This window comes from Melozone crissalis, unplaced genomic scaffold (genome assembly GCF_028551555.1).
Source record: "Melozone crissalis strain CALT ecotype California unplaced genomic scaffold, PUWL_Pcris_2 ptg000074l_1, whole genome shotgun sequence".
Taxonomy (NCBI): Eukaryota; Metazoa; Chordata; class Aves; order Passeriformes; family Passerellidae; genus Melozone; species Melozone crissalis.
This window is the reverse complement of record NW_026535851.1, coordinates 1,173,721-1,201,386: the sequence shown is the minus strand read 5'-3', so window position 1 is coordinate 1,201,386 and position 27,666 is coordinate 1,173,721. Positions and strand designations below refer to the sequence as shown.

The following is a 27,666-nucleotide window of genomic DNA, read 5'->3' as shown; positions in this document are numbered from 1 at the left end:
CATGTAGCTCTTTTATCCTGTCCCCCACCTCCCAAGCATTAACCTCTCTGGTCTAGTACATACATGAGAATCTTTATATCCATTAAAATAAACAAGCAACTATATGGGTCAAGCTTTCCCCCATACACATTTCAGAAGAAAATCTGACCAAAAGTATCCTAAACCCTGAAGAATAAGGACATAAACAGAAATAAAAAGTACAATGAAATATTTCTGCATGCTAGAGAACAGCAAAATTGTATTAAACATGTTAGAATAAGAAATGCTGGTGTTTTATATATATATATTTAAACTTTTGTTTAAAATTACTATTATGTAAACCACAGTTCATTGTGATAAAAACATTAGGAATACATCTGATCTTGCTTTTAAACTGTCTATTTTTCCATCAAAGATTTACATCAAAACCTTCAAATTTGTCAGTTTTTGCACAAAACATTGTGTAGGTAGCAGTTGGTTCATGGATTCCCAATTTTTTCAATGAAAATTTCTTATTTTTCTGTTGGATAAGCACCTCTTTTCTGAAAAGTATGTTAGTATATCTGATTTTGCACAGGAAACAGACAGTACTAAGTTTTTTACCTTGTAAATATCACACAGTCATGCTAGCTCCCTACTCTCTGCGTTTCATCTATTTAGAATGCCTGGGATTTGGAAATTTATTTCACCGAAATCTTTGCACCCCTGAATTGATTTAGAGGATGAACACAGATCTTCAAAACTACTTTATAGAGATACTGTTGGGATGGAATAAATAAAGCAGATCCCCACTATTTTCATTAGTATCCAGTGAAAGGACAAAAAGCAATGGGCACAAATTGAATTGCAGGAAATCCTGCTTAAACATAAGAAAATTCTTGGGTTTTTTTACTCTAGGGCTGGTTGAGCACTGATACAGTTTGCCCAGTAAGTTTGTGGAGTCTCCACCTTTAGAGAAATTCAAAACCCAACTGTACATGGGCTTGGGCAACCTGTTCTAGCTGACACTGCTTTGTGCTGCAGGTGTGTGTGTGTGGACTAGACAATTGCCAGAGGTGCTTTTCAACTAAATGACATTTTCTCTTTTTCAGTTTGTGCCCATTGCTCATTGTCCTGTTACTGGGCACTGCTGAGAAGAGTCTGGCTTTGTCTTTACTCCCTCCCATCACGAATTTATACACATGGATAAGATACCTGTGCTGCAGGATTACTGATTTCTATCTCAGCCACCCACACCTGTGACTGGTATGGCCCATTGACCTGGACCCCAAATTATGGATTTGCTTTCTGTCTTGACCTTGGACCTGTCTTGCCTCTAGGGACCTACCCAATGATCAGTGGACTGTGTCTGGCCCTGGTTGTCCTCACCAGACCTGAGTCTGATTTGTGGACTGACTTCCTGGCTGGACCTTGCACCTGTGTCATCACCACAAATTTGTCTGATGATCTGGACTCTCGGTTGAATCTGACTCCCATCTCCAGATCTGCCCTGCTTATTTCACTTGGATCCTGCAGGACTAGGCCTAGGCTGGTGAGGTCTCTGCTGTGTATACCATGGTACTCAACTCCCAACTCCCCATTCCTTAAGGAGAAGACAGCCCTTGCTGCTCCCTGACAGGAAGACAGTATTGAAAGCCTTGCTAAAGTCAATATAGACATAATCCACTGCTCACTCTTCATCCATGGAGCCATTCACCTCATTTTAGAAGACTATTGGGTTGGTCAAGCATGATTTCCCCTTTGTAAATACATGCTGACAACTCCCAATAATCTTCTTGTCCTTCATAGATAGGCTTTGACTTTCCTAACATCATCCCTGCACAGTCAGACAGTCTATACAGAGTCTATAGACAGACTCTATATTCCTCTTGGGTTCCCTGGCATTGCTTCCACCTCTTGTATACTTTCTTTATATGTTCGAGCTTTGTCAGGAGCTCCTTGTTCATCCATGCAGGCCTCGTTCTACCTTTGTTTGACATCCTGTATGTTGGGATGGACCATTCTTAAACTTCAAGGTGATCCTTGAAAAATAAAACAGCTCTTCTGGACCCCTTTGCCCTGTAGGACTGTCTCCCAAGGGATTATTCCAAGCAGAGCCCAGAAGAGGCCCAAGTCTTCTCTGCTCAAGTCCAGGAGTTTGATGCATCAGTTCTTGCCAGGAGGAGGACATCAACACAAAGCTGAACCTAATCACAAGTTCTTCTATCATTTTTTGTATGTGCTGAATAAAGAGATGAAAATTACCAGCAGAATTTGAAACTCAAACCTCCTATTACTGTTTTTCCCCATCTTTTGATCAAATAACCCAAAACTATCAAGAAGTGTCTGTTCTGAAGAATTGAATCATATCTTACTTTTTAAATCAATTTTTCAAATTTATGAGTTTTTAGATATGTCTACTGATATCAGACTCCAGTGATATCAACTGCTGAACTGACAAACCTTTATTTTTTCCAAGAGAAGTTTAAAAATTTCCATTAGAGATTCAGCTTTGCCACATAAATGCAGACAAGTAAGGTTCCAAGATCTAGAAATATGAAAAGGTAGTTTCATATAACACTATACCTCTGTTTCTGCTGCATGGGTTGCTGTCTCATAGCCATATATTGCATGTCCTCTTGTAACCGATTAAGGGGAGAATCTGGTTTGACACGAATCCCATAATAATGGTATTTAGAGTTCCCCCTTCACGAAAGAACAAAAATAACATTGTTTCTTTAGTATATACATCACACATTAACATTTGCCTTGACTGGAAAACAGTACATAAGTTAGGCTTGTCTTTCACTCTGGTATAAAACTGATATAACTTCACCAGCTTCTGAAAATCAGTTCACTTAAACTATATTTTCTGGCACTTTACTGTTGGGCTTCATTTAAATAGAATAAGGTAAATAAAAAATCAACTAAATTACTTACGCAGTCATGGTGAATAAAACAATTCCATAAATGGGGTATGCTTGTGAGTGAGGATTTGTGAATGTTTCACTAACCAACTTCAGTCCTGGTCAACTGGAAAGAAAGAACAGAACTGGGCTGTCTGTGTTCATGTTCATGAGTGTCTATATGGGTGCTGGTAAAGGCATTGCCCTGTGTTAGCCTCTGTAGTTAGCTGTGTTAGTGTCATGTGTGTGTTTGTCTGCATCTTTGGAACACATGTTCAGTCTCACTGCTATCTAGAGCTGCAAATGGAAACAGCAGTAACTGCATTGATCGGACTGAGATGGAAGATATCTGGGTCATAAGAGTACATAGAATCTGGCTATAGCAGACCAGGAGTCCCCTGAGTCCTGAAGTCTGCTGGATTTGGCAACTCCCTTAACACAAAGGTTTTAAATATTTTTATTTGCTTATTTCCTTGCTTGTTTTTAACATATGAGCTTCATGCTCATGATTATTATTGATATTTTTCTGTTAAACTTGAAGATTTTATTAACACAAACCTGGTTCCCAGTCTTCTGGTCCGTAATCCCATGAAGATTGACCGTATGAGTTTTCCAAAGGAGGCAGCATTGACTGGATCTAACTTGTGCTCCTGACAATGACGTAAGTAATGGTTGTAAAGGGTACTTCTGGGGAGACTCACTCCTTCTGCAGTTTCATAGTTGTCTAAAAGCCATTGGAGCTATGTCAAATATGAAAGAGTGAACATATATAAATTCATTATTACTCTACTGAAAACCCTGGCTTAATTGTACAACATAGAACTGATATTTTTTAGACCACTCAAGGCCTGTTTAATACAGTGACTGTTCTTTGAGCAAATATAATCTTTTTAAATCTCTTTCAATGCTAGATATGCCATGATGCCTTAGTTATGGAATTTTTTTTTAGGTTTACAAGGAAATAACAAGACTCATGGCACCTGTGAGCTCAGATAGCTCCACTTCTAAAAATATTTCAGATTCAGTACCATACATTAACATTTTATGAAGTTATTTGTGCTTTCGAGAAAAATTGCTAGAACTCCAAAGAAATAAAATAACCAATGTAATTTATACTTATTGCATTAAAAAAAACCCTAATAGAACTAAGTTAATACATTTTAAATTCTGGAATGATATACTATTTCTCTTCACATGGAATTAAAAAAAATACAAATAAAAAACCCCAGTACTACATTTAACTGAATAGGGTTTATTGTCTTCCAAATACAAAGAAGAAACTATCAAATATAAGGTAAAAAACAATCTAGATGATATGAAAAATAACTTGTATAGCTATAAAGCATCATGGGCTCAATCCCTTTCTGTTGTAGCCTGTTTGCTTCCAAGAGGAACAAAATCAACTTTTTTTTTCCTGTGTAATCTATTGCAGAATTTTGGTGAGTAATTTTGGAAGCATATAGGCAAACAGTTTCTAATACATGACTGTACCTCTGTATATAACAAATAGTAACTAACATAGCTTCACAGAATATTCTGAGTTGGAAGGGACCCACGAGGATCAAGTTCAACTCTTAAGTAAATGGCCCATACAGGGATTGAACCCGCAACCTTGGTGTAATTGGCACAATGCTCTAACCAACTGAGCTAATCTCAGGGTCATGTACACTAAACTCAAGTAAAATGGTAATTTTAATGACATTTACCAGTATAAGAAAACAAAAAAATAAAAAGGAAATATTTTTATAGTTTTTATTTATCAGCAGTCCTGACTAATGGGGGAGGTCCTACTTGACTAGAAGTTAGCAAACCTATAAGGAGGGCCAGAAGGAGGATCCAGGGAACTACAGGCCTGTCAGTCTGACTTCAGTGCCAGGGAACATTATGGAGCAGATCATCCTGAGTGCCATCTCGTGGTACGTACAGGACACCCAGGGGATCAGGCCCAGTCAGAACTAGTTTAGGAAAGGCAAGTCCTGCTTGACTAACTTGGTCTCCTTCTATGACAAGGTGACACACTCAGTGGATGAAGGAAAGGCTGTGGATGTTGTCTACTTGAACCTTAGTAAGGCCTTTGACAGTGTCTCCCAGTGCATTTTCCTGAAGAAGCTGGCTGCTTATGTTTGCTGGGTAAAAATATGGATGGATGCATGCATGGATGGATGGATGGGCAGGCCAAAAGAGTGGTGGTGAATGGAATTACATCCATTTGGTTGCTTGGTGCTTCCCAGGGCTCAGTATCAGGGCCAGTTCTGATTAATATCTTTATCAATGATCTGGACAAGGGGATTGAGTGCACCCTCAGTAAGTTTGCAGATGACACCAAGTTGGGTGGGAATGTTAATCTGCTGGAGGGTAGGAAGGCTATGCAGAGCTTGCATGAGGCTAAACAAGGTGAAGTGCATGATCCTGCACTTGAGTCACAACAACCCTATGCAGCACTACAGGCTTGGGTAAGAGTGGCTGGAAAACTGCTGGTCAGAAAAGGATCTGGTGCCGGTTGACAGCTGACTGAACAAGCCAGTGTGTGCTCACTTGGCCAAAAAGGCTGATGGCATCCTGGCTTGTATCAGCAATAATTTGGCCAGCAGGGCTAGGGGAGTGATTGTGACTGTGTTCACAGGGGTCTTAGGATGAGGGAAGAGACGAGGATTTGACTCCATGTTTCAGAAGGCTTGATTTATTATTTTATGATATATATTATATTAAAACTATACTAAAAGAATAGAAGAAAAGATTTCATCAGAAGGCTAGCTAAGAACAGGAAAAGAAAGAATGATAACAAAAGCTTGTGGTTTGGACTCTCTGTCCGAGCCAGCTGGGCTGTGATTGGCCATTAATTAGAAACAACCAACATGGGCCAATCAAAGATTCACCTGTTGCATTCCACAGCAGCAGATAACCATTGTTTACATTTTGTTTCTGAGGCCTCTCAGCTTCTCAGGAGGAAAAATCCTAAGGAAAGGATTTTTCATAAAAGATGTCTGTGACAAGTGATTGCCCCCCTGTACTCAGCAACTGTGGGGCCAAACCTCTAATCCTGTGTTCAGTTTTGGGCCACTCATTACAAGAAAGACACTGAGGAGCTAGAGTGTGTCTGAAGAAGAGCAATGAAGCTGCTGAAGGGTCTGGAGCACAAGTCCTATGAGGAGCAGCTGTAGAAACTAGGGTTGTTTAGCATGGAGAAAAGGAGGCTCAGAGGGGACCTTATCACTCTTTCTACAACTGCCTGAAAGGAGCTTGTAGTGATGTAGATGTCAGTCTCTTCCCATAAGTAACAAGCAGTAGGAAAAGAGTAAATGGAAATATAGGAAAAATTTCTTCAATGAAAGGATTTTCAAGCATTGGAACAGGCTGCCCAGTGAAGTGGTTGAGTCGCAACCCTGGACATGTTTAAAAGACATGTAGCTCTGGCATTTAGGAACATGGCTTAGTGGTGGACTTGGCAGTGTTATCAGTTGTACTCAATGATCTTAGAGGTCTTTTCCAACCTAAATGATCCTATGATTCTATATTTAACTTATGGGATTTCAGATTTTTGAGGATACAATCATTTTATTTAGCTTAACCCTTCCTTCTGCCATGGTTTCATATCCTTGGAATTTCCCTTTAATTTCCACTTGAATTTCCAAATTTTGTTTTTGTCTTGTATTTACTAATTAGTTAAGAAAGTAATTATGCCAAAATGAATTAGAACGAACATCCAAATTTTCCAGGTTCACAAATCTTACAAAAAGTCTGGACTTAGTTTGAGCATCCAATAAATCCCCAAACTATGGATTTGGGTTTGGCATTTCGAACAAAGTTTTATTCCAATATGCTGGACCTTCACACGATTGTTTAATTCATTTCACTTTAGACCACCAAAGTAATTAATATGACCAAGATATGTGTTTAAAGTACAGTAAAATAGATAATTGACATTGAATATGCTACTCTGCAGGGCTACTAACTAATAGATCACTGAACTAATTCTGTTCTAGTAATGTTCCATATAACTTGTCATTTACAGAACAAGAATATCAATATTTTAGTGCCCATTACTCTTGAAATAAGTTTCCACTCTGACCCTTCTTTATTGCAGAACTATTAGTAAAAATTAGATTATAATGAATATATTGAACATACAGTCCTGTTTAAGTCAGTTGTGAGCAATTTACTGAACACAATACATGAAAAATGAAAAAAAAATTAGGAAAACATTTACTCAAGACCTTTCAAAGAACAACTTCATGTTTACTTTCTTATAGACAACATTACCAGAACTATCATGCTTAGGTTTCTAAACAAGAGCTCTGTGTAAAGATGTAGGAGAAGCACGATCTAGCTGTTTGCAAAATGGATGTAGATAATGTTGCACTTTAAATAAACATTAAAAAGTGCAGTTCATCATCCTTATATCAACTTCTGGGTATAAATGCAGTCCTAACAGTCACAATGTTTTATCAACTTGAAACAAAGCCTAGGAAAAATATTTTAAACTTTTACCTTTACATGAGTGTATTATCAAAACCATTTCACTATATCTTAATTATAGCCTTCAAACTTATCATTTAAGCTATATCAATTAGTTTATGGAATATGAGCAATTTGTTTTATCTCACAAAGAAAAAATTACTGACAAAACCCCCAAATTATTTCCAATTTAACTTCTAAATATAGTATTAAATTCTTTTCTAGATTTATTATAATTTATTAGGATTCATTTCAGTGCATTTTACTAATGATCTGTATTTGACAGATATTCTTTCAACCACAGCTTGGCATTAGCCAACAATGGGAAAGCAAAACCCAAGATAAGTACAAAGTAAGGATATTTGCTCCAGGGTGAAAATATTTCAATAAAAAATGGTTGAAATGATTATTTGGCAGGTTACAGCCTTCAAAGAAGAATGTCAATAGCTGAATGCCATGTAAAAAAGTAAATAATCTGCAGACATGATAACATTATCGCAAACAGCCTTAAATACATTTTTGTATTTACAGAAATCTAATTCTAAAATTGAATTGTTTACACTTTGACCTGTTGATTTATAATATTAACAACATTAGAATGGTATGAAATGGTTTATGCAGAAGGGGTAAATTGACTACAACTTCAATGGAACTCCAGTATTTAAAAATCATTAGATTATAAATTAGTCAACTCAATCACATACAGAAAGAAATCAGGAAAGAAAATAAAAGATAGTATTTTTTTTTTAAACCATTAAAATAAACAGATATTGTAGCAGTGCGGGGTTTAGATAGTGGTTGCTGCTACCTATATTCCCCAGTAAGTGTCTCCTGTGGAAAAGCCACTTGGGTAACCATTCAGGCAAAGCAGTCAAGTACACACACACCACGGCAAGCTCAGTGAAGAGAGGCAGAAGAGCCTTTTATATGGTCAGTTCCAGTGAGGTTTATTTCAGCACACCGAAGCGAAACCAGAGACAAAAAATGAACCATGTGCTATGCACAAGGTTTAAGTAGGGGAGGGCATGGGGGTGGTACAACGGGCAGGGCAAAGGTGATTGGCTTTTAGGGAAGATGGGGCCGGCCACCAGGGATGCCACAACCAATGAGGAAACAGGGAAAGGAGAAACCAGGGGAAATTGGGACATATGGGGAAATGAACTGGGATGGATTGCTGTTAAGCAAGAGTCCATGAGGAAGACCTTTCTGTCTGCCCAGGTGGGGAAAGACTCTATGGTAAGTCTCTCCAAGGGAGGACTCTGAGGATTTCCCTGAGGGGGAAGGAATCAGACGATTCCACAAGGTATTATTTAAGGCAACAAAATACCAGCTTAAGGAAGAAGATAGGACTAAAACCATATTTACTGTCCTTATTTGAGTCACAACTCAATAAAAGTTTCTAAGAAAGGGAAAATATCCAGTGTTTAATCTGAATTTCATTAATTTCTTCCAAAATGACTGAGGCTAGGAAAGAACATTTATTACACCAAGACACCTGGAGGTCTTTTTTTTTCCCCACAGAATCCACAATAGATCCTCTATTTGTCTTTCAGTAGTTTTGAAAATACCTCAGAATATTTAAGAAACATCAGAATAAGACTACCATAACAGACATGCAAACCTCCTTATTAGAAACATATTTTCATAAAATCATAGAATGGTTTGGGTTGGAAGGGAACTTTAAAGGTTGTCAAGTCCAATTCCCCTTCAGTGATTAGGGACATTTTCAACTGGATAGGGTTGCACAGAGGCCCATCCAACCTGACCATGAACACTTCCAGGGACGGGGCAGCCATAACCTCTCTGTGCAACCTGATTGTTTCAATGTCTCACCATCCTCATTGTAAAGAACTTCCTTCCTTATGTTCAGTTTAAATCTATTCTCTTCCGGTTTAAAGCCATTGCTCTTTTTGCTGTCACTACAGGCCCTGGTAAAAAGTCTCTCTCCATCTTTCTCATAAGTCCCCTTCAAGTACAGAAAGGCTGCAATAAGGTCTCCATGGAGCCTTCTCCAGGCTAAAAAACCTCAACTCTCTCTGCCTTTCTTCATAGGAGAGGTGTTCCAGCCCTCTAATCATTTTAGTGGCCCTACTTAGACACACTCTATCCCACTATCTAAGCTGTTGATGAAGTTATTAAATGGAAATGGTCCTAGTACAGGCCCTTGAGGGACACAACTCATTACTGATCCTTGTTTGGACATTGAGCTGTTTGCTGTTATGCTTTGGATGCAGCCATCCAGCCAGTTTATCCATCTAAGAGTCTACACATCAAACCTATCTCTCTCAAATTTAGCAGCAGGAATGGTGTAGGGGGCGTTATTGAAGGCCTTGCAGATGTCTAGATAGGTGACATCCATATCTCTCCCTTTGTCCACCAAATCAGTCGCTCCATTGTGCAAGGCCACTAGATTAGTTAGGCATTATTTGTCCTTGCATGTTTCTAGGTTGTCTTAACATGATCTAAATCTCTTTCTTCACACTTTACAGAATTCAATTTCCTTTACCTAATTTTAGCATTTTCTAAGAAAACTAAATTCTCTTCCAAGAAAATGTACTGGCTGTCTTTTTCTACCATGATGATAAACTTTTACAAAATATTTTTGGTATTCACCTATTCACCTCCATATTACCACATTCTTGGGGGGGGGGAATGTCAACAAATCAAAATAAGTGTATAGACTACCCAATATACTCATACATTCATATTACAATCAATATTTTCGGTGGTAAAAAAATACAAGAATGTGAAAAAATATGTAGATTTATGTTTGTTAGTAACGCTGAGAAGCAAAAAGGATGCAGTATGTATAGCAATTTAGCAGCAATTAAAAATACAAAACTATTTATACTAGCTGAAGAAAAACCATTTTGTTTACATAACATTTCAAGAAAGACTAGCACTATTTAAAAACAAACTGAAAATTAAATTTTGAGCCTTACTCCTTTACCTAAAAGTTATATTTAATGGCTTTGCTACTATATTTGCAACCATCTTCTTATGCAAACATCTTCACCCTTTTATTATGGAAAATTGCTAACTACAGGATTTGTAAAGACAGAACAAAGCAAAAGGCAGAAGAAGCAAACATGTTAGACACTAACAGATTGTTTTAATTTTTAAATCTCATGAGATGAATCTACAGAATTGCTATACTAAACTTATTCAGAATAATAGAAATATTTGAAAAGAAATCCAAAGTATATTTTTATCCAAACTGTGTGCAATACTTCTTTCCCCCTTTACCTGCTCCTAAATTATTATATCAAGTACACAAATTATAGAAAATTAATTTTGAATGTCAAACACAGACTACCTAAGGTTTATTTGGCTATTATTTTTACATTTACATTGGGACCTGCAAAATAGACAAATCTGTTAAGTTGCGTTAACACAATACAGAACCTAGAAAAGAAATGCACTCTACAGTGTGTCATGACACTTTGCCTGACAAAATATAGTGACATAAGATGTAGATTACAAGCAACTAAAATGAAAAGATTACAAGTAAATATAGCAATAAATTAAAACAAACATTTAGAGGCAAGCTAAGCATGCAGAACAAGATAGAGATTAGCTTTCATGAAAGAAGAGACAACTTACATGGCTGTTGAGAAGAGAGCTTCTGTGAGTAGAAAGACCATCAGATTTTTGAAGTGTCTCAATCGCCATCTCAATCTGATAATAGATGTCATTAGAAAATGACTCAAGACAGTATAAAAGACTAATCAGAAAAATTCTGATAGGTTCCCTTAAGTTCAATAGAAATATCTAGTTTGGTCAGAGCTAAGGGATATTTTCTACTTTAAGGCCTCATCCTTAAGTCCTCATGAAGGCAAACCTCTTAGTGATGTCAGAGTGGCATTTTGCTTGCATATATACTGCAGGATCCCACTTTCAAAGTCCAATTTACTTTCCTTCCTACTCATGAAATAAGAGAAGTAGATTTACTAGTAAGCTACATTGCAAACAGTAAAATTTACTGAACATTCAGTGTTTTGAATAGAAAAAAACCCCAGAATAAAATCCTTGGAAATGCCTGTGTTTCTTCCTCTAAGTATTTGAGAAAGAACTGTGCACACTTTGAGTGTGAATAAGAAGCAAAATTTCTGCTCTCTGCAACCATAGAGTAAAATCTCAGTCATTCAGTGGGTTTTCTGCCATTAGCTTCATTGTACAGGATATCACCCCCTACAGCCTGTTAGAGCATTCTTTGAATATCCAGAGCTCTCAAAGTAAACAAAAATTGGAGGCTTACACAGACAGCAAGATCCATCCTTAAAGGAAAATAAAAAATCAGATGGGTTCAAAATAATACTTTTAAAGGAAAAAGTATTATAAACCACTAATTATACAGTAGCATTACTCCTAATACAAATGAATAAAGACAACCATAACCATTCCTATTCTTCCCTTCCATATTAATGCCTCTTATTAATTCAATGACAACAATAAAAATAAAATTACAATCTAACTGTAGTTTAGATGCAGAGCTAAAATAGCAAAACCATTGAAAGTCAATGAGACAATGGGATGTACAGTAAAAGAAGGCACATAATGACCCACATTAAATGGAAAAGACAGAAAAGCAATGGAACAGTATCTGTACATTTAAAGTCACTTATATCCACTGTTGACAGCTTTAAAATAAATCTTCCCTACACTTCTTTAATTATTACACTATTATCCAAAGAGTTTATACTGGTAAATTGCATTATTGAGTTCACTCAATATACAGCACAAAACTGAAAAATATTTTAGATTATATTTCACTTAGTGCATAAATAAAATGTGGTTTCCCCTTTTTATAAACAAATCAAATAGTATTCTTACTGTAGGAACTCTCAATGAAAAAGGAAGTATTTCTTACAACTATTTACTATTAGAAATATGTCTTTTGATAAAAGCATACTAGATCTGATGAGTATGCAAGAAATATTGCCAAAATAATGTTTGAATGCAGGTTTTTTTTCTTGCATCAGTAGAAAATAATATTAAGTCAAACGATTCAATCAGACAGAAAAGGTCAAATTTAAAAGGATGCTGTATATTAAAAATTAGAAGTTTAGGATTTCATCATACTAAGATCAACTCACTATATAGTGCAACCATAGACTCTCCCATTTTACCATGATATTATAACATCATGCAAAATTTAAATTATAATTCTGAATCTCACTCCACTCTGACAATACCTTTTCTACAGCAGTACTACAGGGCTGAAGTCCTGCCTCCTGGTGCTCGTTCCACCTATTACACTACCCTCTCATTTCACTGAGACAAGTTTGTGTGACCTGTTCAAAGAACCAATTTTTTAAAATCATAAATCATGAAGATATATATAATCATAGAATCACAGAATGGTTTGGGTTGGAAGGGACCTTAAGAATCATCCAGTTCCAACCCCTCCACTATGAGCAGGGACACATTCCATTAGGCAAGGTTGCTGAGACCCCCATCCAACCTGGCCTTGAATGCTTCCAGGGATGGAATAGCCACAACTTCTCTGGGAAACCTGTGCCAGGGCCTCACCACTCTCACAGTAAAGAATTCTTCCTGATATCTAATCTAAACCTACTCTCAGTCTGAAGTCATTCCCCCTTATCCTGTCACTACATGCTCTTGTAAAATGTCCCTCTCAGGCTTTCCTGTTGGCTCCCTTTAGGTACTGGAAGGCCACAATAAGATCTCCCCAAAGCCTTCTCTTCTCCAGGCTGAACAACCCCCACCTCTCTCACCCTTTCTTCAGAGGAGAGGTGCTTCAGCCCTCAGATCAGTCTTGGTGGCCTCCAGGGTGGGTCTCACCAGAGTGAAGTAAAGGGGCAGAATGATCTCCCTTACCCTGCTGACCATGCTGCTTCTGTTGAAGCCCAGGGTACCATCGGCTTTCTGGGCTGCAAGCACACATTGCGAGCTCATGTCCAGTCTCTCATCCACCAGCACCCCAAGTCCTTCTCAGCAGGGCTGTTCTCGATCAGTTCATTCCCCTGACCAACACCTTGCACTTGGCCTTGTTAAAACTTAAGAGGTTCTCATGGGCCCAGAATTTAAGCTTGTCCAGGTCCCTCTGGATGGCATCCCATCTTTCAGGTGTGTCTACTGCACCACTCATCTTGGTGTTGCCAGCGTACCCATGGCCACAGACCCATAGATTTTAAAGCCAGAGATCTTAATGATTACTATGATCAGCTTGTCTTATTTTTTTGAATAATGTAGGTCAAGAGGTGTTCATTGCCTCTAAAATTCACCCTTAATTCACCTTTCATTACCCTCATGAAGTATTACTGAATTAGAGCGGGTCTTCCAGAAAGACTTTTGATCTATATTTGAAATTATAAGTATTCATCATATTCTAGAGTAACTTGTTCCAAAAGTAATTGTAATATATAATGTAAAATAATTCATGCTTAAGGGGAAATGTATAAAATAAAATTTGTAAAATGAATTTAACATCCAACGAGCCTCTGACCACAAACAACCTGGAGACAGATTACTACATTGGAATTCTGAAACTCCTGGTGGCAGCAGGAGAACAATGCCTCATTAACTAATAAAAGAACGCGGCCGGCGCAGAGATGGGTTTCCTCCAGAACCATCAGGGAATACCCAAGGACGATCAGCACTTGATAGATATCATCAATCAAGATAACCGAAGTCATGGAGAAACATACATCTGAATACACGACTTCCCCTGACATGATCAGCACCCGCCACTACCCAGGAAACAGCAATTGTCCAACCCTGCACAGTGAAAAAAACTTCATACATATGCGGGGTTACAAAAGAAATCGGGGCACCTCTGCATCAGGCATAAAAAACTGTATAAAACAGCCCCACTGGAGACAGCATGGGTGAACAGAGGGATATCCGATGCGACAGAGGTTGGATCTCCGTTCACCCAGCGCCAATCCCAGGCTCGACGCTGTCTCTTTGACTGTGGTTTTTGAGGACCGTATTTTGGTCATGAAAAAAATCTTTCGCATTTATTAATTTGGCTTTCTTGTTGATCATTTATAACAGTAATTATTTTCATTATTAAACATTTTGTGCAGTATTCCTTGTCTAAATTTTGATGAGTTGCCTTTTAAGCTTTACCTGTATTGTGGGTTTGGTTTTTTCTGTGAATTTTCTCCCATTTGTTACCTGAAAAGGGGGATGCTGAGAGGAAAGGGGAGAATGAATGATGGGCAATTAAGGTACAAAAGAACTGGCCAACGACCGTTGCATTCCAGTGAAAGCTTCTGGGGAGAGAGGGCGGGAATCGGGAATTGGGCACTGGCTTGCTGAGGGGCGAGCCAGCTGGCTGGGCTGAGATCAGGTCAGTGCAGGTGGTTTTTGGTGCTGGACCCTTGCTGCTGGGGAATTCTTGCCTCCCCCATGGCTGAGCTCGCTGCTTGCAGGAGCTGCCAGTTGATGGGGACTTTTCAGGACTTGCCTTTGCTGGGAAGACCCATGCCTATGTGCATGGGTGCTTCAGGGGAAACCGGATCCCCCTCACACACAACTCCTCACTCCCTTTCTCTGGAGCTGCTGATTTAACTGGAACCTCGGCTGCTGCCATCATCAGGATACCATTTCGTGCATGTGAGAACCCAGGGAAAACTATACTCTCTCCCTCTTACACACCTTCTCTCTCTCTCTGAGGCTGCCATTACCTCCTGGGGAGGCTCAGGGCTTGCATTGGCTACCCTCTGAAGCCGCAGGGGAGTCGCTGTAGCCCCTCTGCCTTGACATGAGCCAACAGCCCCCCCCTGCTTGGTTGGAGTCATAACTACACCAAAGGGAAACTTGCTTAACAGATGGGAAAAGGCTGTCATTGGGTTTTCTCTTTTTTTCTTGCTGTTGTTTGTTTTGTCTTGTTTATATATATATATATATATATATATATATATAGTCTAGTAAAGAACTGTTATTCCTTTTCCCATATCTTTGCCTGGAAGCCCTGTAACTTCAAAGTAATAATAATTTAGAGGGAGAGGGTCATCTTTCCATTCCATGGGGGCTTCCTGCATTCATTGGCAGACATCTGTCTTTTAAACCAGGACAACGTGCTACTGAAATATCTCTTTACCATCAGGTAACTTTTTCCCATGCAGGGACCTAACCATAGACAAAGCAGCTCTTAACCTTCTCTAACATGTAGTTAATGGCTCACCTTAAAGGCAGATTTTCTAGACAATGAATCATTTGTCTGGCTCATTTTGAAAACTTTCAGCTACTTCTGGGCTCCCTCTCATTCACATTTATTTTATTTTTAAAAATCCCAAGCTTCTGAGAGGCTTGAGTCCTCAGGCTTTCAAAATGTTCTATGTGAAACAGCCCCCTGCATGTTGGGGAAGTAACAGAAACTTTAATGGCAAGTATTTTTAATCATATATCTCAAATTAAATAGTGGTTATCCCAAATAGTGGGGTTTTCTTTTTAATTGTAGCCTTGATATTTTGGAAAAAAATACAGAAATAAGTTGAACATTTGAAATTATGCACATATCGTTGAAATTATTTTATGCGCATATCAAGGTTAATTAATTGCATTCCTTACATTTCTAAGGATGATCAATCAGAAGTTACAGGCCTATTTAACAACTGGAATGCTAATTGACAAAAAAATCACACCCCCATCAGTTTGAATGTGTGATCAGTCATACATTTCTTCTCACTGAAAAACTATTTCTATATGAAAAGTCATTTAATAAAATGTTTTGACTGATAACTGAAAAAAGTTACCTTTCCCACAGCAGCCCCAACCAAAGCATGTTAAACAAATCTGCATTACTAATTACTAATACATGTAATCATGAGTGTACATGTTAATATAAACATGGGTGAGGAAATTACAGCATTATAATAATGGGAATTGTGTTTTTAGACTTCTATGTCAGTTCACTCAGATTTCCTTCTAAAATGCTAATTTATTATCTGCCGTAGTCATTAATGGTTGAGAAGGGTAGAACATTTTTGTGGATAATAAATTCAAAACTGTGATTATTATATGTCAACTAAATCCTACAATGTTCAGCCTTTATGTAATCTTATTACCTGTTATTTTTAAAGACTTTTGTCTATTAACATTTTATCAGATGAACATATACATTAACATCTCAGATGCCTCTCTAATATATACATAGAAAAACACTTAAAAATCCCCAATTGACATTGAAAAACTTCCTAAAAGTCAATGGCAAGGAAAACTTATTTTCTTCATGATTCAAGTATTTGACACAAAATACTTAAGTTGTTCTGAGGAGGTCAGGACATAAGGAAAAAAAATCCTCAGAAATTTAAGCTCCAAGTTACTGAAATTAACATGGACATCCTCTAATTCATTATCTATATTTGTTTGCCTTTCTAAACCCCTCTTCACTGACAGTAAAAAAGACTACTTTTCATATCTTAAATGTTATGAACAAAAATTCAGTTGATTTTTTTCTGTGAGAAAAAAGTTACCACTACTGCTGGGCTGCTGCCTGTGTTATGGTAATTACGGGTCGTTGTCATTAATGGTTGTTTTTGTATTAGTAAAAGCCCTGGCTGGGGCGAGTTAATGGCCCTTCTCCTGATACAGTGAAGGGTGGGGACCTTACCGAACAGTGAGGAGAAGAGACCTAGAGGGGAGGGGTTATGCAAAGTGACTCCAAGGACCAGAATGCTTTGTGGGACCCCCGACTCCAAACCCACGAAGAAACCCCAAAAACAATGAGCCAAATAAGAGTTGAGAGACTGGAGTGATGTCTGGACGTGAGGAGCCGGGTACTGAGCCTGCAGAGATGTGGAACACCTTCGGAGCCTCTCGCCCTGACCATGGGAGTAGCCCCCGGAGATGAGGGCCTGCTAAGACAGCCGGCAAAAGTTGTAACATCTGGCGGGGACACCACGCCCTAAAGGCTCCCACGAGGACTGGATCCCCCAGCTCTGCTCCTGGTGGACAGAGCTGTGCATATCCTCCTCCTCTGAGTCGCCCGGGGAGACGACAGGACGCTGCAGACCGGTCGAGCCGCCCAATCCTGAGCTGATCACTTTTAATAAAGGCATTAAAAAGGAGAAGAAGTCTCCTGGCCCTGTTTATTTCATTAAAGTTTAAGACTTCTCCTGCCTCATGCCCAAAAGAAGTCCATGTCTCTACACAGGCACCTATTTTTAACTTCATCTGCTCCCTTTAATTTTTATCTGCTATATATTTAGCAAATTTTATCTGTTTAAAAAATGTTGCCATTGTAGTCTTTAAGCAAAGTGAAATACAAAAGAAGTTGTGAAGAAATTATCAATTCATCAAAAAAATTAAATTCAGCACAGCTAATGAAGTCTTGAATACTAGTGATAACTGTATTTGCTGTTATAGCTTTTCCTGGTAACAATTCTTACTTTCTCATTGACAATCCTAAAAAAGGTCTATGCACATCACTATATTAAAGTGTTATATGATAAATGAATGAGAACTCCAGCATCCTTTTGAAACAGAGTGGAAATTTAATAGGGTAGAAATCCATTTCGGATTTAGGTGAAATGTGCCGTTTTGAATTATTTAGTCTGTAGCTTGCTTGCGTAGATGAAATAGGTTGCTTTAACTTGTTTAGTCTGTTAACTCTGCTGTGCTCAATACTGCCTGTTCTCACAAAAAGCCTGTGCTCGCAAAACTGCCTCAGCCAAGGAAAAAGAATGCGAACTTCCAAGCTAAAAGGAAGATAAGGGGGGGGGGGCCTTGAACTTTGTTTCAAAGATGAGAGCTAAAGCTGAGGCTGCAAGAGACAAGAGACGGGAGAGGGTGACCAGAGAGTTCTCTCTGTACAAGGACTGATAAAAACTAGATGCAAGTTGTAACTCGAAACCAGTAAAATGAATATGCATTAACCTATTGTGAAACTCTGTGCATATGTACAAGTAAGGGGGATAAAAAAGGTTTGGGAATTCTCAGGGGCATACATGTCCTTTGGGGGGAACAATCCCCACATGCTGGGATCCCCACATGCGTCTGGCGCTGTAATAAACATACCGGCTTTACAACTTTTGCAAGTTGTGGAGTAAGCTTTTTTCTGCAAATCACTTTCCACTTATATTTCAAAACAGTGCATTCATACAAATGCTACTGTCCTCTGAAGAGGTACTCATGCCAGAGCCTTGATTTGGGCAGACAAACTTGCCTAGATCCAAAGACTTGAAAATGAAGCATCAGTGACCATCTAAAGAGAACTCACAGGTCCAACACCCAGAAAAATGTGATTCTCTTGAAAGTTCTCATAGACTAAGCAACTGTCATAGAGCTTTTACTAGGTTATATTGGATTTTGCTCAAAAGAATGAAAAAGTAATTGAAAGACAGAAGAAAAAAACCCAATTGTTTCAAATTTTTGTGAAAAAAGTTTTGTACATATACACAAAATGATCATGAAATATATCTGATATTTTATATATGCCAACTTTAAAAGAACTCAGAAAAGCTTTAGAAGTGTTTATATAGGACTAGATGCACAAATAGCAGGAGGTAGCTCATATTCAAAGGAGAACAAGAGAGAAAATAATGAATTACTGGAACAGTGTTGTCCCCTTCAGTAAGAACAGTAGTCAAATAATGAAAATACTGAAATTTATGGTAATCCCCAGACAGACAGACACAGGTGTGGTCTCTGCTACTGTATCACTTGTTTTATTTCTGTTTACCTTCCAAAACAGAATACTGTAACTAATATAATAATTAAGGTGAAGATGGACAAGTTCAAGAAAATAATGGCTTCCAAAATTCACACCATTCCCAGCTGAAATGTTTAATTAGTCTGAAAACTTCTTTTCTGTCCCTAATCAGATAAGAAAGCTGGGAGAAATTGAAATGGGTATTAATTATTTTGTTTGTTTTCTGATGTTGATGTGAGGGTATTTCAGATCCATTGAATTTCATAAAATAAACATCACCTCTTCAGTACTCTCTATGTGCACAGGGTATGCTTATTGACTGACGAATATAAATATGTCTTATGATCAGAAAACAACATATGGGGCCAACATATGGAGCAGAAGCATACATAACATCCATGACTTGGTAAAAATTCAAAATGTTTGGTGTTTATACCAGATGACTCCTTTCTCCCTAAGTTCTCAAAAGACAATTCAGTGTCCATTTTTATTTCCTTATTAAATGTTTCAAATGGCTGGTCAAATTATCAATTCCACTCTTTCTCTTCAATACAATCCCTTTATATGAATCAAAAGGTAGACTGTATACCTCACCTTTCTCATGCACTTGAGATTCTAAACCCCTAAGCTGCCCTATAGTTGATCTGCCAGTTATGGTACAGACTTAAAAATCTCCCCAAAACCTTGACAAGCTTACATACGATTTCTAAAACAGGCACACTCCAACTGAGCTAAAAAGCATATAGCAAGAGCTGTGTGCTTCCACAAGAGTTAGTTCCATCAGGAAATCGGGATTGAGAAACAAAGCAGAAAGTTTAGATTTTTTTTTTAATTCAGAAAAAATATGACAAGACAGAATTTGCAAGAAATTAATTGGCACTTTTAGAACAAACTATCTATTTAATTAGACACTGTGCTGGTTTTGCCTGAGGTATGGTAATTTTCTTTCCAGTGGCTGATATCGGGCTGTGTTTTGGATTTGTGCTGATGTGCTGATTTAGCACAACCTGGTTTTTGGTAGTGGGGGGGGGGAGCCATAGAACTGGCTTCTGTGAGAAGCTGCTAGAAACTTCCACCATACCCAACAGAGCCAATCTCTGATGGCTCTGAAGATGAACATGCTGCTGGCATATTAGAGAGGTTGGTAACGCCTCTGTGATGATGTATTTAAGAAGAAAATTTGAAACAATGCAGGCACAGCTTTATCCAAGGGGTGGCAAGGCGTTGCCACCGGGGCAATTCTGGTGGTGGAGGCTTCTCCTTTTCAGCATCCCACATGAAGAGAGGCATTGAATGGTACCAGCACCACAGTGGCCAGCACCACCTGCATGTTGGCAGTCAGGCCGCATGGCCAGCAGTGGAAACATGGCGAGCAATTCCCCAACCCAGAATCTAGACGGAATCAAATTCTCAGTGCTGCGAGATCCTGCAGAAATCTTTGAACTGGTGGAATTTGTTGGCTATGGTACTTACAAAGCAGCAGGTTTTTCCTCCTAGTCGGAGAAAGAGGAGGAAGTGAAGAAGTGGAAAAAGACAGCATGATGGCACCAAGGTCAGTGGAAAGAAAGAGGGGGAGGAGGTGCTCCAAGCATCGGAGTTGAGATTTCTCTGCAAGCCATGTTGAGGACTATAATAAACCAGTCTTCTTGTAATCTATTAAGTCCATGGGGGGATGCAGAGATCTGCTTGCAGCCTATGGGAAAAGGTGCTCACGCTGGAGCGGGTTGATGCTAAAAAAGCTGTAATCCAGTGGGAGACCCAAACAGAGAGACAGGGCTCTTGCTTCAAGAGACAGAGATAGGGAAAGAGAGCCCTTGCTTCCACACTAGAGCAACTTATCCTTAAAAGACTACACCCCATGGACTAGTGACCCATGCAATGGCAGTTTTGGGAAGACTGTTTTGCCTGTGGAAAGGACTCATGTTACAGCAGCCTGGGTGGGACTGCTATTTGTGAAATTAGAACCATGCTAGAGAAGTTCATTGAGAACTGTGTCCCATGGGAAAGACCCCACAGCATAGCAGAAGAGAGAGACTCCTCTCCCTAAATGAACTGAAGAAAGATCTCTAGTGATGAACTGACCAAACACCCCCACACCATCTCCCTGTGCTGTCGGTGGGAGGGGCGAGGGGCAGGGGAGGAAGGTATTTTAAGGGCTAATTTTACTTTACAATAATTAGAATAATTTACATTATTCTCCTTTGACTCTGTTAATAAGAGATTTACTTTATGCCTTTGTTTGAGCCTGTTTTGCCCTCAGGCTGTTTTGTCCCAGTCCTTATCTCAACTCATGAGCCCTTCATTATGATTCTTGTGGGTGCCTGCATTATGATTCTTGTGGGTGCCTGGCGTTTTAACAAGTGTCAAATCCCAACAGCTGAACACAAGGTTGATAATATAGAGATGTTTTTGTTATTGCTGAACAGGGCCTACACAGAGCCAAGGCTTTTTCTGCTTTTCATACTGCCAAGCTGTCAAGGAGGCTGGGGGTGCATGGGAAGTTGGGAGGAGACACAGCCATGACAGGTGAGGCAAACTGACCAAAAGGATATTCCAGACCACATGACATCATGCTCAGTACATAAAGTGGGGGTAAGAAGGAGGAAGGGGGGAGGGAGACATTTGGAGCGATGGCATTTGTCTTCCCAAGTCACTGTTATGCATGATAGGGCCCTGCTCTCTTAGAGATTGCTGAACACCTGCCTGCCCATGGGAAGTGGTGAATTAATTCCTTGTTTTACTTTGTTTGTGTGTGAGGCTTTCCCTTTCCCTATTAAACTGTCTTTATCTTAGCCCATGAGTTCTCCAGCTTTTACCCTTCCGATTCTCTCTCTGATCCTGCTGATGGGGGAGTAAGCAAGTGACTGTGTGGGGCTTGGTTGCTGGCTGGGGTTAAACCACAACAGACACATAGAAATCCACTACTCTAGAAAAGTGCTAACACCATGCCACTAAGATTTGAACTATAATGATAGCAGTGGCCAGTCATATTTGACCTACTTTATACATTTTTACAGAAGAAAAGAAAAAGAACAGACAGAAATTCACTTCAGGGATTCAGAGGCATCTCCAATATCAAATTTTGAATACCTCAGAAACAAAATATCATTGTGTTGCTTTGACCAATTTTTTAATAATGAGAATAGTTTTCCATATGAGTGCATTAGGTTTATGTGGCAAGGTTTTGGTAGACCTGGCAGTTCAGGGATGGCTTCTGAGAGAAGATGCTAGAAGCTGTTTTCATGACAGAGACAGTTCCAGCCAGCTCCAAGACCTAACTGCCACTAGCCAAATCTGGGCCAGTGATGTTGCTAGAGCCTCTGTGCAAACATATTTAAGAAAGGATAAAAAAACTTCACAATGACAGCTAGAAATGAGAATATGTGAAAAATAAAATTATGAAGCCACTAAGATTGGTAAATGAAGAGGGGAGCTGTTGCTGTAACGAGCCCCCAGCTGGGTAATAATTAGTATTGGCGCCATGATTTACAGAAGGCTGATTAATCTCTTTTTATTATATATATTATTATTAAGAAACTTATTGCTTTTATAGACAGTTACGATACACCTAGACTTAATTGGTCCTCCAATCATAACATCATCACCATTGGCTAATTAAGAAACTACCCTTTGGTAAACAAATCTCCATAACACATTCTACATGTTCACAATAACTGGTGCAGCAAGCTAAGATAAGAATTCTCTTTTTTTTTTTTTCTCTGATCTTCTCACAGCCTTCCCCAGAAAGGCCTGGGAAAGTTATGTGTTGCTCTCTGAGGCCTCAGAGCTGCTGCCACAGGGAGCATGTGCTCCAGGCATCTGAACAGAGATTTCCCTGCAGCCCATCAAGGTTAACAGTAGAGCAGATATCCACCTGCAGCCTGTGGAGGACCCCACAACGGGCAAGGTAAATGTGCCCTAAAGGAAGCTCCTGGCAGGAATGGTGGCCTGTGGAGAGGAGCCCATGCTGGAGCAGGTTTGTTGGCAGGACCTGTGATCCTGTGGGGGACCCATGCTAGAGCAGTCCATTCCTTAGGGACTTCACTCCATGGAAAAAAAAAAAAAACAAAACAAAAACAAAACAAAAAAAAAAAAAAAAACAAAACACTCTGGAGCAGTTTGTGAAGTACTGCAGCCAGTGGGAATGCTCACATTGGAGAAGTTCATGAAGGACTGTCTCCTGTGGGGGGCACCCTATGCTAGAGCAGGACAAGAACATGAAGAGAAAGAAAAAGCAGAAACAAAGTGTTATAAATTGATGGCAACCCCCATTCACCATCCCCCTGTGCTGCTCTGAGGGAGGAAGTAGAAAAGTTGGGAATGAAGATGAGCCAGGGAAGAAAGGAGGGGTGGGTGGAAGGTTTTTTTTAGATTTGTTCTTATTTCTCATTATCCTGCTCTGCTTAATTGGCAATAAATTAAAATAATTTCACCAAGTCAAGTCTGATTTGCCTTTGAAAGTGTGGTGGGTTGACCTTGGCTGGGCTTCAGGTGCCCACCAAGCTGCTCTAACACTCCTCCTCAGCCAGACAGGGGGAAAAAATATGACAAAAAGCTTATGAGTTGAAATAAAGACAGGGAGATCACTCACCAGTTATGGTCAGAGGCAAAACAGACTGTTGAGGAGTGGAATTAAGAGTGGCTTGGTGGGCACCTGGTGGCTAGGCCAACCCACCACAAAGAGTTATTTCAGAAACAATTTGTAATTAATACACAAAATATAGCATGCTGATATAGGTATGTGATCTACTGAATACATGCATTAAGAGGCAAAACTAGAAAAAAATACTAGGTGCTACAGGGCTTTTAAAATTTAATTTTTAAATGCAATTAAAAATTTTTAACACAGCAAAAGATAATGGCTGAAAGCTAGAGAGAAATGAGCAATATAAGCATACGAGGCCAGAATGTAAATGGCCTAAGTGTCTGACCTTAGTCTCATGGGGATTTTCTGGAAATCCAGTGGGAGCTGTATGGGGCTCCCAGGGGCGGAGTAGGACATATGTAATTCTATCTACTGTGCAACACTAAAACTTCTCTCTTTTCCTGGGAAGGGATAGAAACAAGTCATGATACTTCACAGATATGGAGCAGAACAAATCAGGAGGCAGAGTCTTGGGGGACAGAGGTTAATGAGAGTACAAGACCCTCCAATTCCTCTAAACTTCTACCCCACTAGTTAATTCATAATTGACCAACATCTTTAATAGTGATAGTACTTGAACATTTGACTGATTAAACAGATTATTCACCTTCCTGTGTTTGGAAGCCTAGACTGAATGCCTTTTTCACCAAAAAGTCACTGTGTTCAGAAGAAGATTTGAATAAAAATGTCAGGCCTGTATAATTAAAAGGTCAGAATAGGTGATTTAATTTTCCAGTATAACGTAAAGATCCATGTATCTCTGATTTTTTAATCTGAAGCAGTTTGTCCGTTTTAGGATGAATTCAGCTATAAAAACTGTTCTGCCAATTACCAGAGGGGTGAGGAAAAAAGGAAAAAATTCCTTTACCTAGAAAGAGGTTGGCTGTTTGAATAAATAAAATCTTACTTCAAACTATTTTCCAAATCACAACTACTCCAGCTTAAAATAAGGCTATGGAAGCTTACATATTTTTATATTTTTTTTCTCTTAAAAGAACTATCCTTCCTCCAAAATTATACTATCAGAATTTGACATTACTATTGGCCCTCCTTATTTGTGGCTGTTATTCTTTTTCTCCCACTCCATTATCAAATGGTTTATTTTAGAAAGGTACCAAGCTTTCTTTTCCATCAGGAGAATGCTTAGCACGCCGTATTTAGTACCAGGAGTATTCATTAATGAATTCAGAAGTATGAACTAAGTAATTAATTCATATTGGCTTTGTTTTTATTTCCATGTACCTTTTGATGCACACAAGCATGACTGAAATAGGATACATTTCTGAGTCAATAGTTCCTACGGATAGTGATGACTGATGAATAACAGTGACTGCAGATCAACCCTAATGCTTGCTAGAAAAAACAACTAATAGGTGAGAGTTCCTTCCAGGCTGACAAGCATAATACATTTTTTAATTTAATAACTAAATACACATTTTGACAGTTTTGCCATTAGGAAACATTGGTATTACAATGCAAATTTTATCAGAACAATCCTTAAAATATTTACATATAGTAAAAAGTGCAGGGTGATTTAAATTCTATTATTTATAGGAGAGTTAATTTTCTAATTTGTCTTTGCTGTAGCTGCTAGTCCTCTGACATTAACCATCGGTAACCCACCCAGACTCATCGTTCAAGTAGGATACATGTGATATAATTTCAAATTGCTACAATGTATTAATAAAATTATCAGGAAGAGCTAAAATCTTATCAATGTTACGACTAATTTGCTAGTTACAAAAATGTATTTTTTTAATTAGTGACAGTGAATAAAACAAAATGAAGTTTTTGTAAACAATGAAACAGAACTAAATCTTGACATGGCATAAGTGTCAAAGGTTATAAAAAGCCCATGCCTGGTTCATTTGTCTTCATGTGAAAATTATCCAAGATTAATTAAAAATATTTGAATACACTTGATGAGTATTACAGTAAGAAGTAGGTCTGGCTACATATTATTGTGATCTCTTAAATTGTCTATACAAGTATGAAAAAGAATGTTATGATGATGCAGGTAGAATTAGAATTAAAAGTGAAATGTACCAGGTAAAAAACAAGAAAAATTGAACTGGTGTGTTGCTCTAGTTTACCTGGTTTATTTAAATCTTCTAGTAAATTTAAAGCAGCATGTGTTTGATTTCACAGTTTAAGCTGAATTGTTTAGGTTTCAATTGATTATTGCTTGTATGAGTTTAACCCTATATATCAAGAGCCTTAAATTAATTAAAGATGTCAAGAACTAATTAGAGTTCTCAAGACTGGTGGCAACCCTTGCTGCAGTAATCCTGCCCTGGTGGAATTCACAGTCTTGAGGAATATGGGCCAGGTGAAGAGTAGAGTCAGGACTTTGAATTTTAAGAGAGCAAAATTTCAGTTGTTTAAGGAATTAGTGGATGGGACTCCCTGGGAAACTGCCCTCAGGGATAAAGGAGCTGAACAGAGTTGGCAGCTCTTCAAGGACATTATTCTTAGAGCACAAGAGCTCTCGATTCCCACATGCAAGAGATCAGGCAAGGAAGGCAGGAAACCAGAATGGCCTAGTAAGGACCTCCTGGTCAAACCTAAAGTACGAGAAGGAAATGCACAGGCTGTGGAAACAGGGACATGGAAACATGGAAAAAATATAGGGATGCTGCCTGAATGCATAGGGATGGGATCAGGAAAGCTAAGGCACAGCTGGTACTGAATTTGGCAAGGGATGAGAAGAATGAGAAGGGCTTCTACAGGTACATTGGCCAGAAAAGAAAGATTAAAGAAAATTTATTCTCTTCTCCAGCCTGATAAATAGCACAGGAGAATTGGTAACAACTGACATGGAAAAGGCTTAGGTACTCAACAATTTTTTTGGCCTCAGATTTCAATGAAAATCTCTCTTCCCACATATCTAAAGCCCCGAACCTCAAGACAGTAAATGGAGGAAAGAAGTCCCTCCTATCATAGGAGAAGATCAGTTCATGACCACCAGAGGAATTTGAGTGCACACAAGTCCATGGGACCCAACAAGATGCATGCCAGGGTCCTGAGGGAATTGGCTGATACAGTTGCCAAGTCATTCTGCATTATATTTGTTATGGCAGTCAGGAAACGACCCAGGTGACAGGAAAAAGGGAAACATTGTACCCATTTTAAAAAAAGGTAAAAAGGGGGACCCTGGAAACAACAGACCAGTCAGCCTCAGCTCCAGCCTAGTAAGATCATGAAACACATTGTCCTGAAAAGTATTGAGTCCAGTATTATTTAGCTCATTCATCAATAACTTGGATGAAGGGATAGAGTGCCTTCACTGCAGGTTTGCTGACCATACAAAACTGTGAGGAGTGGCAGATAGTCCAGAGTGTTATGCTGGCATTCAGAAAGATCTCAACAGACTGGAGACATGGGCAGAGAAGAACTGTCTGAAATTCAACAAAGGCCAGTACACAGTCTTGCACCTGGTGAGGAATAACCCCAGGCACCAGTACAGGCTGCGGGTGTCCTGCTGGAAAGCAGCTCTGCAGAGAAGGACCTGGGGGTCCTGGTGGACAACAAGCTGCCTATGAGCCAGCAGTGCCCTTGTGGCCAAGAAGGCAAATGGTATCTTGGGGTGCATTGGGAAGAGCATTGCCAGCAGGTGGAGGGAGGTGATCCTGCCCCTCTACTCAGCCCTGGTTAGGCCTCACCTGGAGTGCTGTGTCCAGTTCTGGGCTCCTCAGTACAAAAGAGACATGGAGATCCTTGACCAAGTCCAGTGGAGGGATATAAAGATGATTAGAGGACTGGAGCAACTCACTTACGAGTAAATGCTCAGGAAGCTGGGCCTGTTCAGCTTTGAGAAGAGATGACTGAGGTGATCTTACCAATGTATATAAGTATCTAAAGGGAGGGTGTCAAGAGGATGGGGCCAGGCTCTGCTTGGTGGTGCTGAGCAATAAGATGAGAAACAACAGGCAGAAACTGGAACACGGGAAGTTCCAACTGAACATTAGGAAGAACTTGACAGTGCAGGTGACTGAGCATTGGAAGAGGTTGCCCAGAGAGATTGTGGAGTCTCCTTCCCTGGAGATATTCAAGAACTGTCTGGATACAATCCTAAATAA

At 39.1% G+C, this 27,666-nt stretch overlaps 1 protein-coding gene across 1 annotated transcript in view; it reads right to left on the bottom strand.

The window, feature by feature from the left end:
- Positions 1-27,666, bottom strand: part of LOC128946102 (transcription factor RFX3-like) — a 154,979-nt gene that overhangs the window by 83,303 nt on the left and 44,010 nt on the right. The window contains exons 4-6 of the mRNA XM_054290006.1: positions 10,923-10,997; positions 3,423-3,604; positions 2,545-2,664 (exon numbers count right to left, since the gene is read on the bottom strand). Coding sequence (XP_054145981.1) covers positions 2,545-2,664; positions 3,423-3,604; positions 10,923-10,997 — 377 coding nt within the window. The remainder of the gene's footprint in view (positions 1-2,544; positions 2,665-3,422; positions 3,605-10,922; positions 10,998-27,666) is intronic.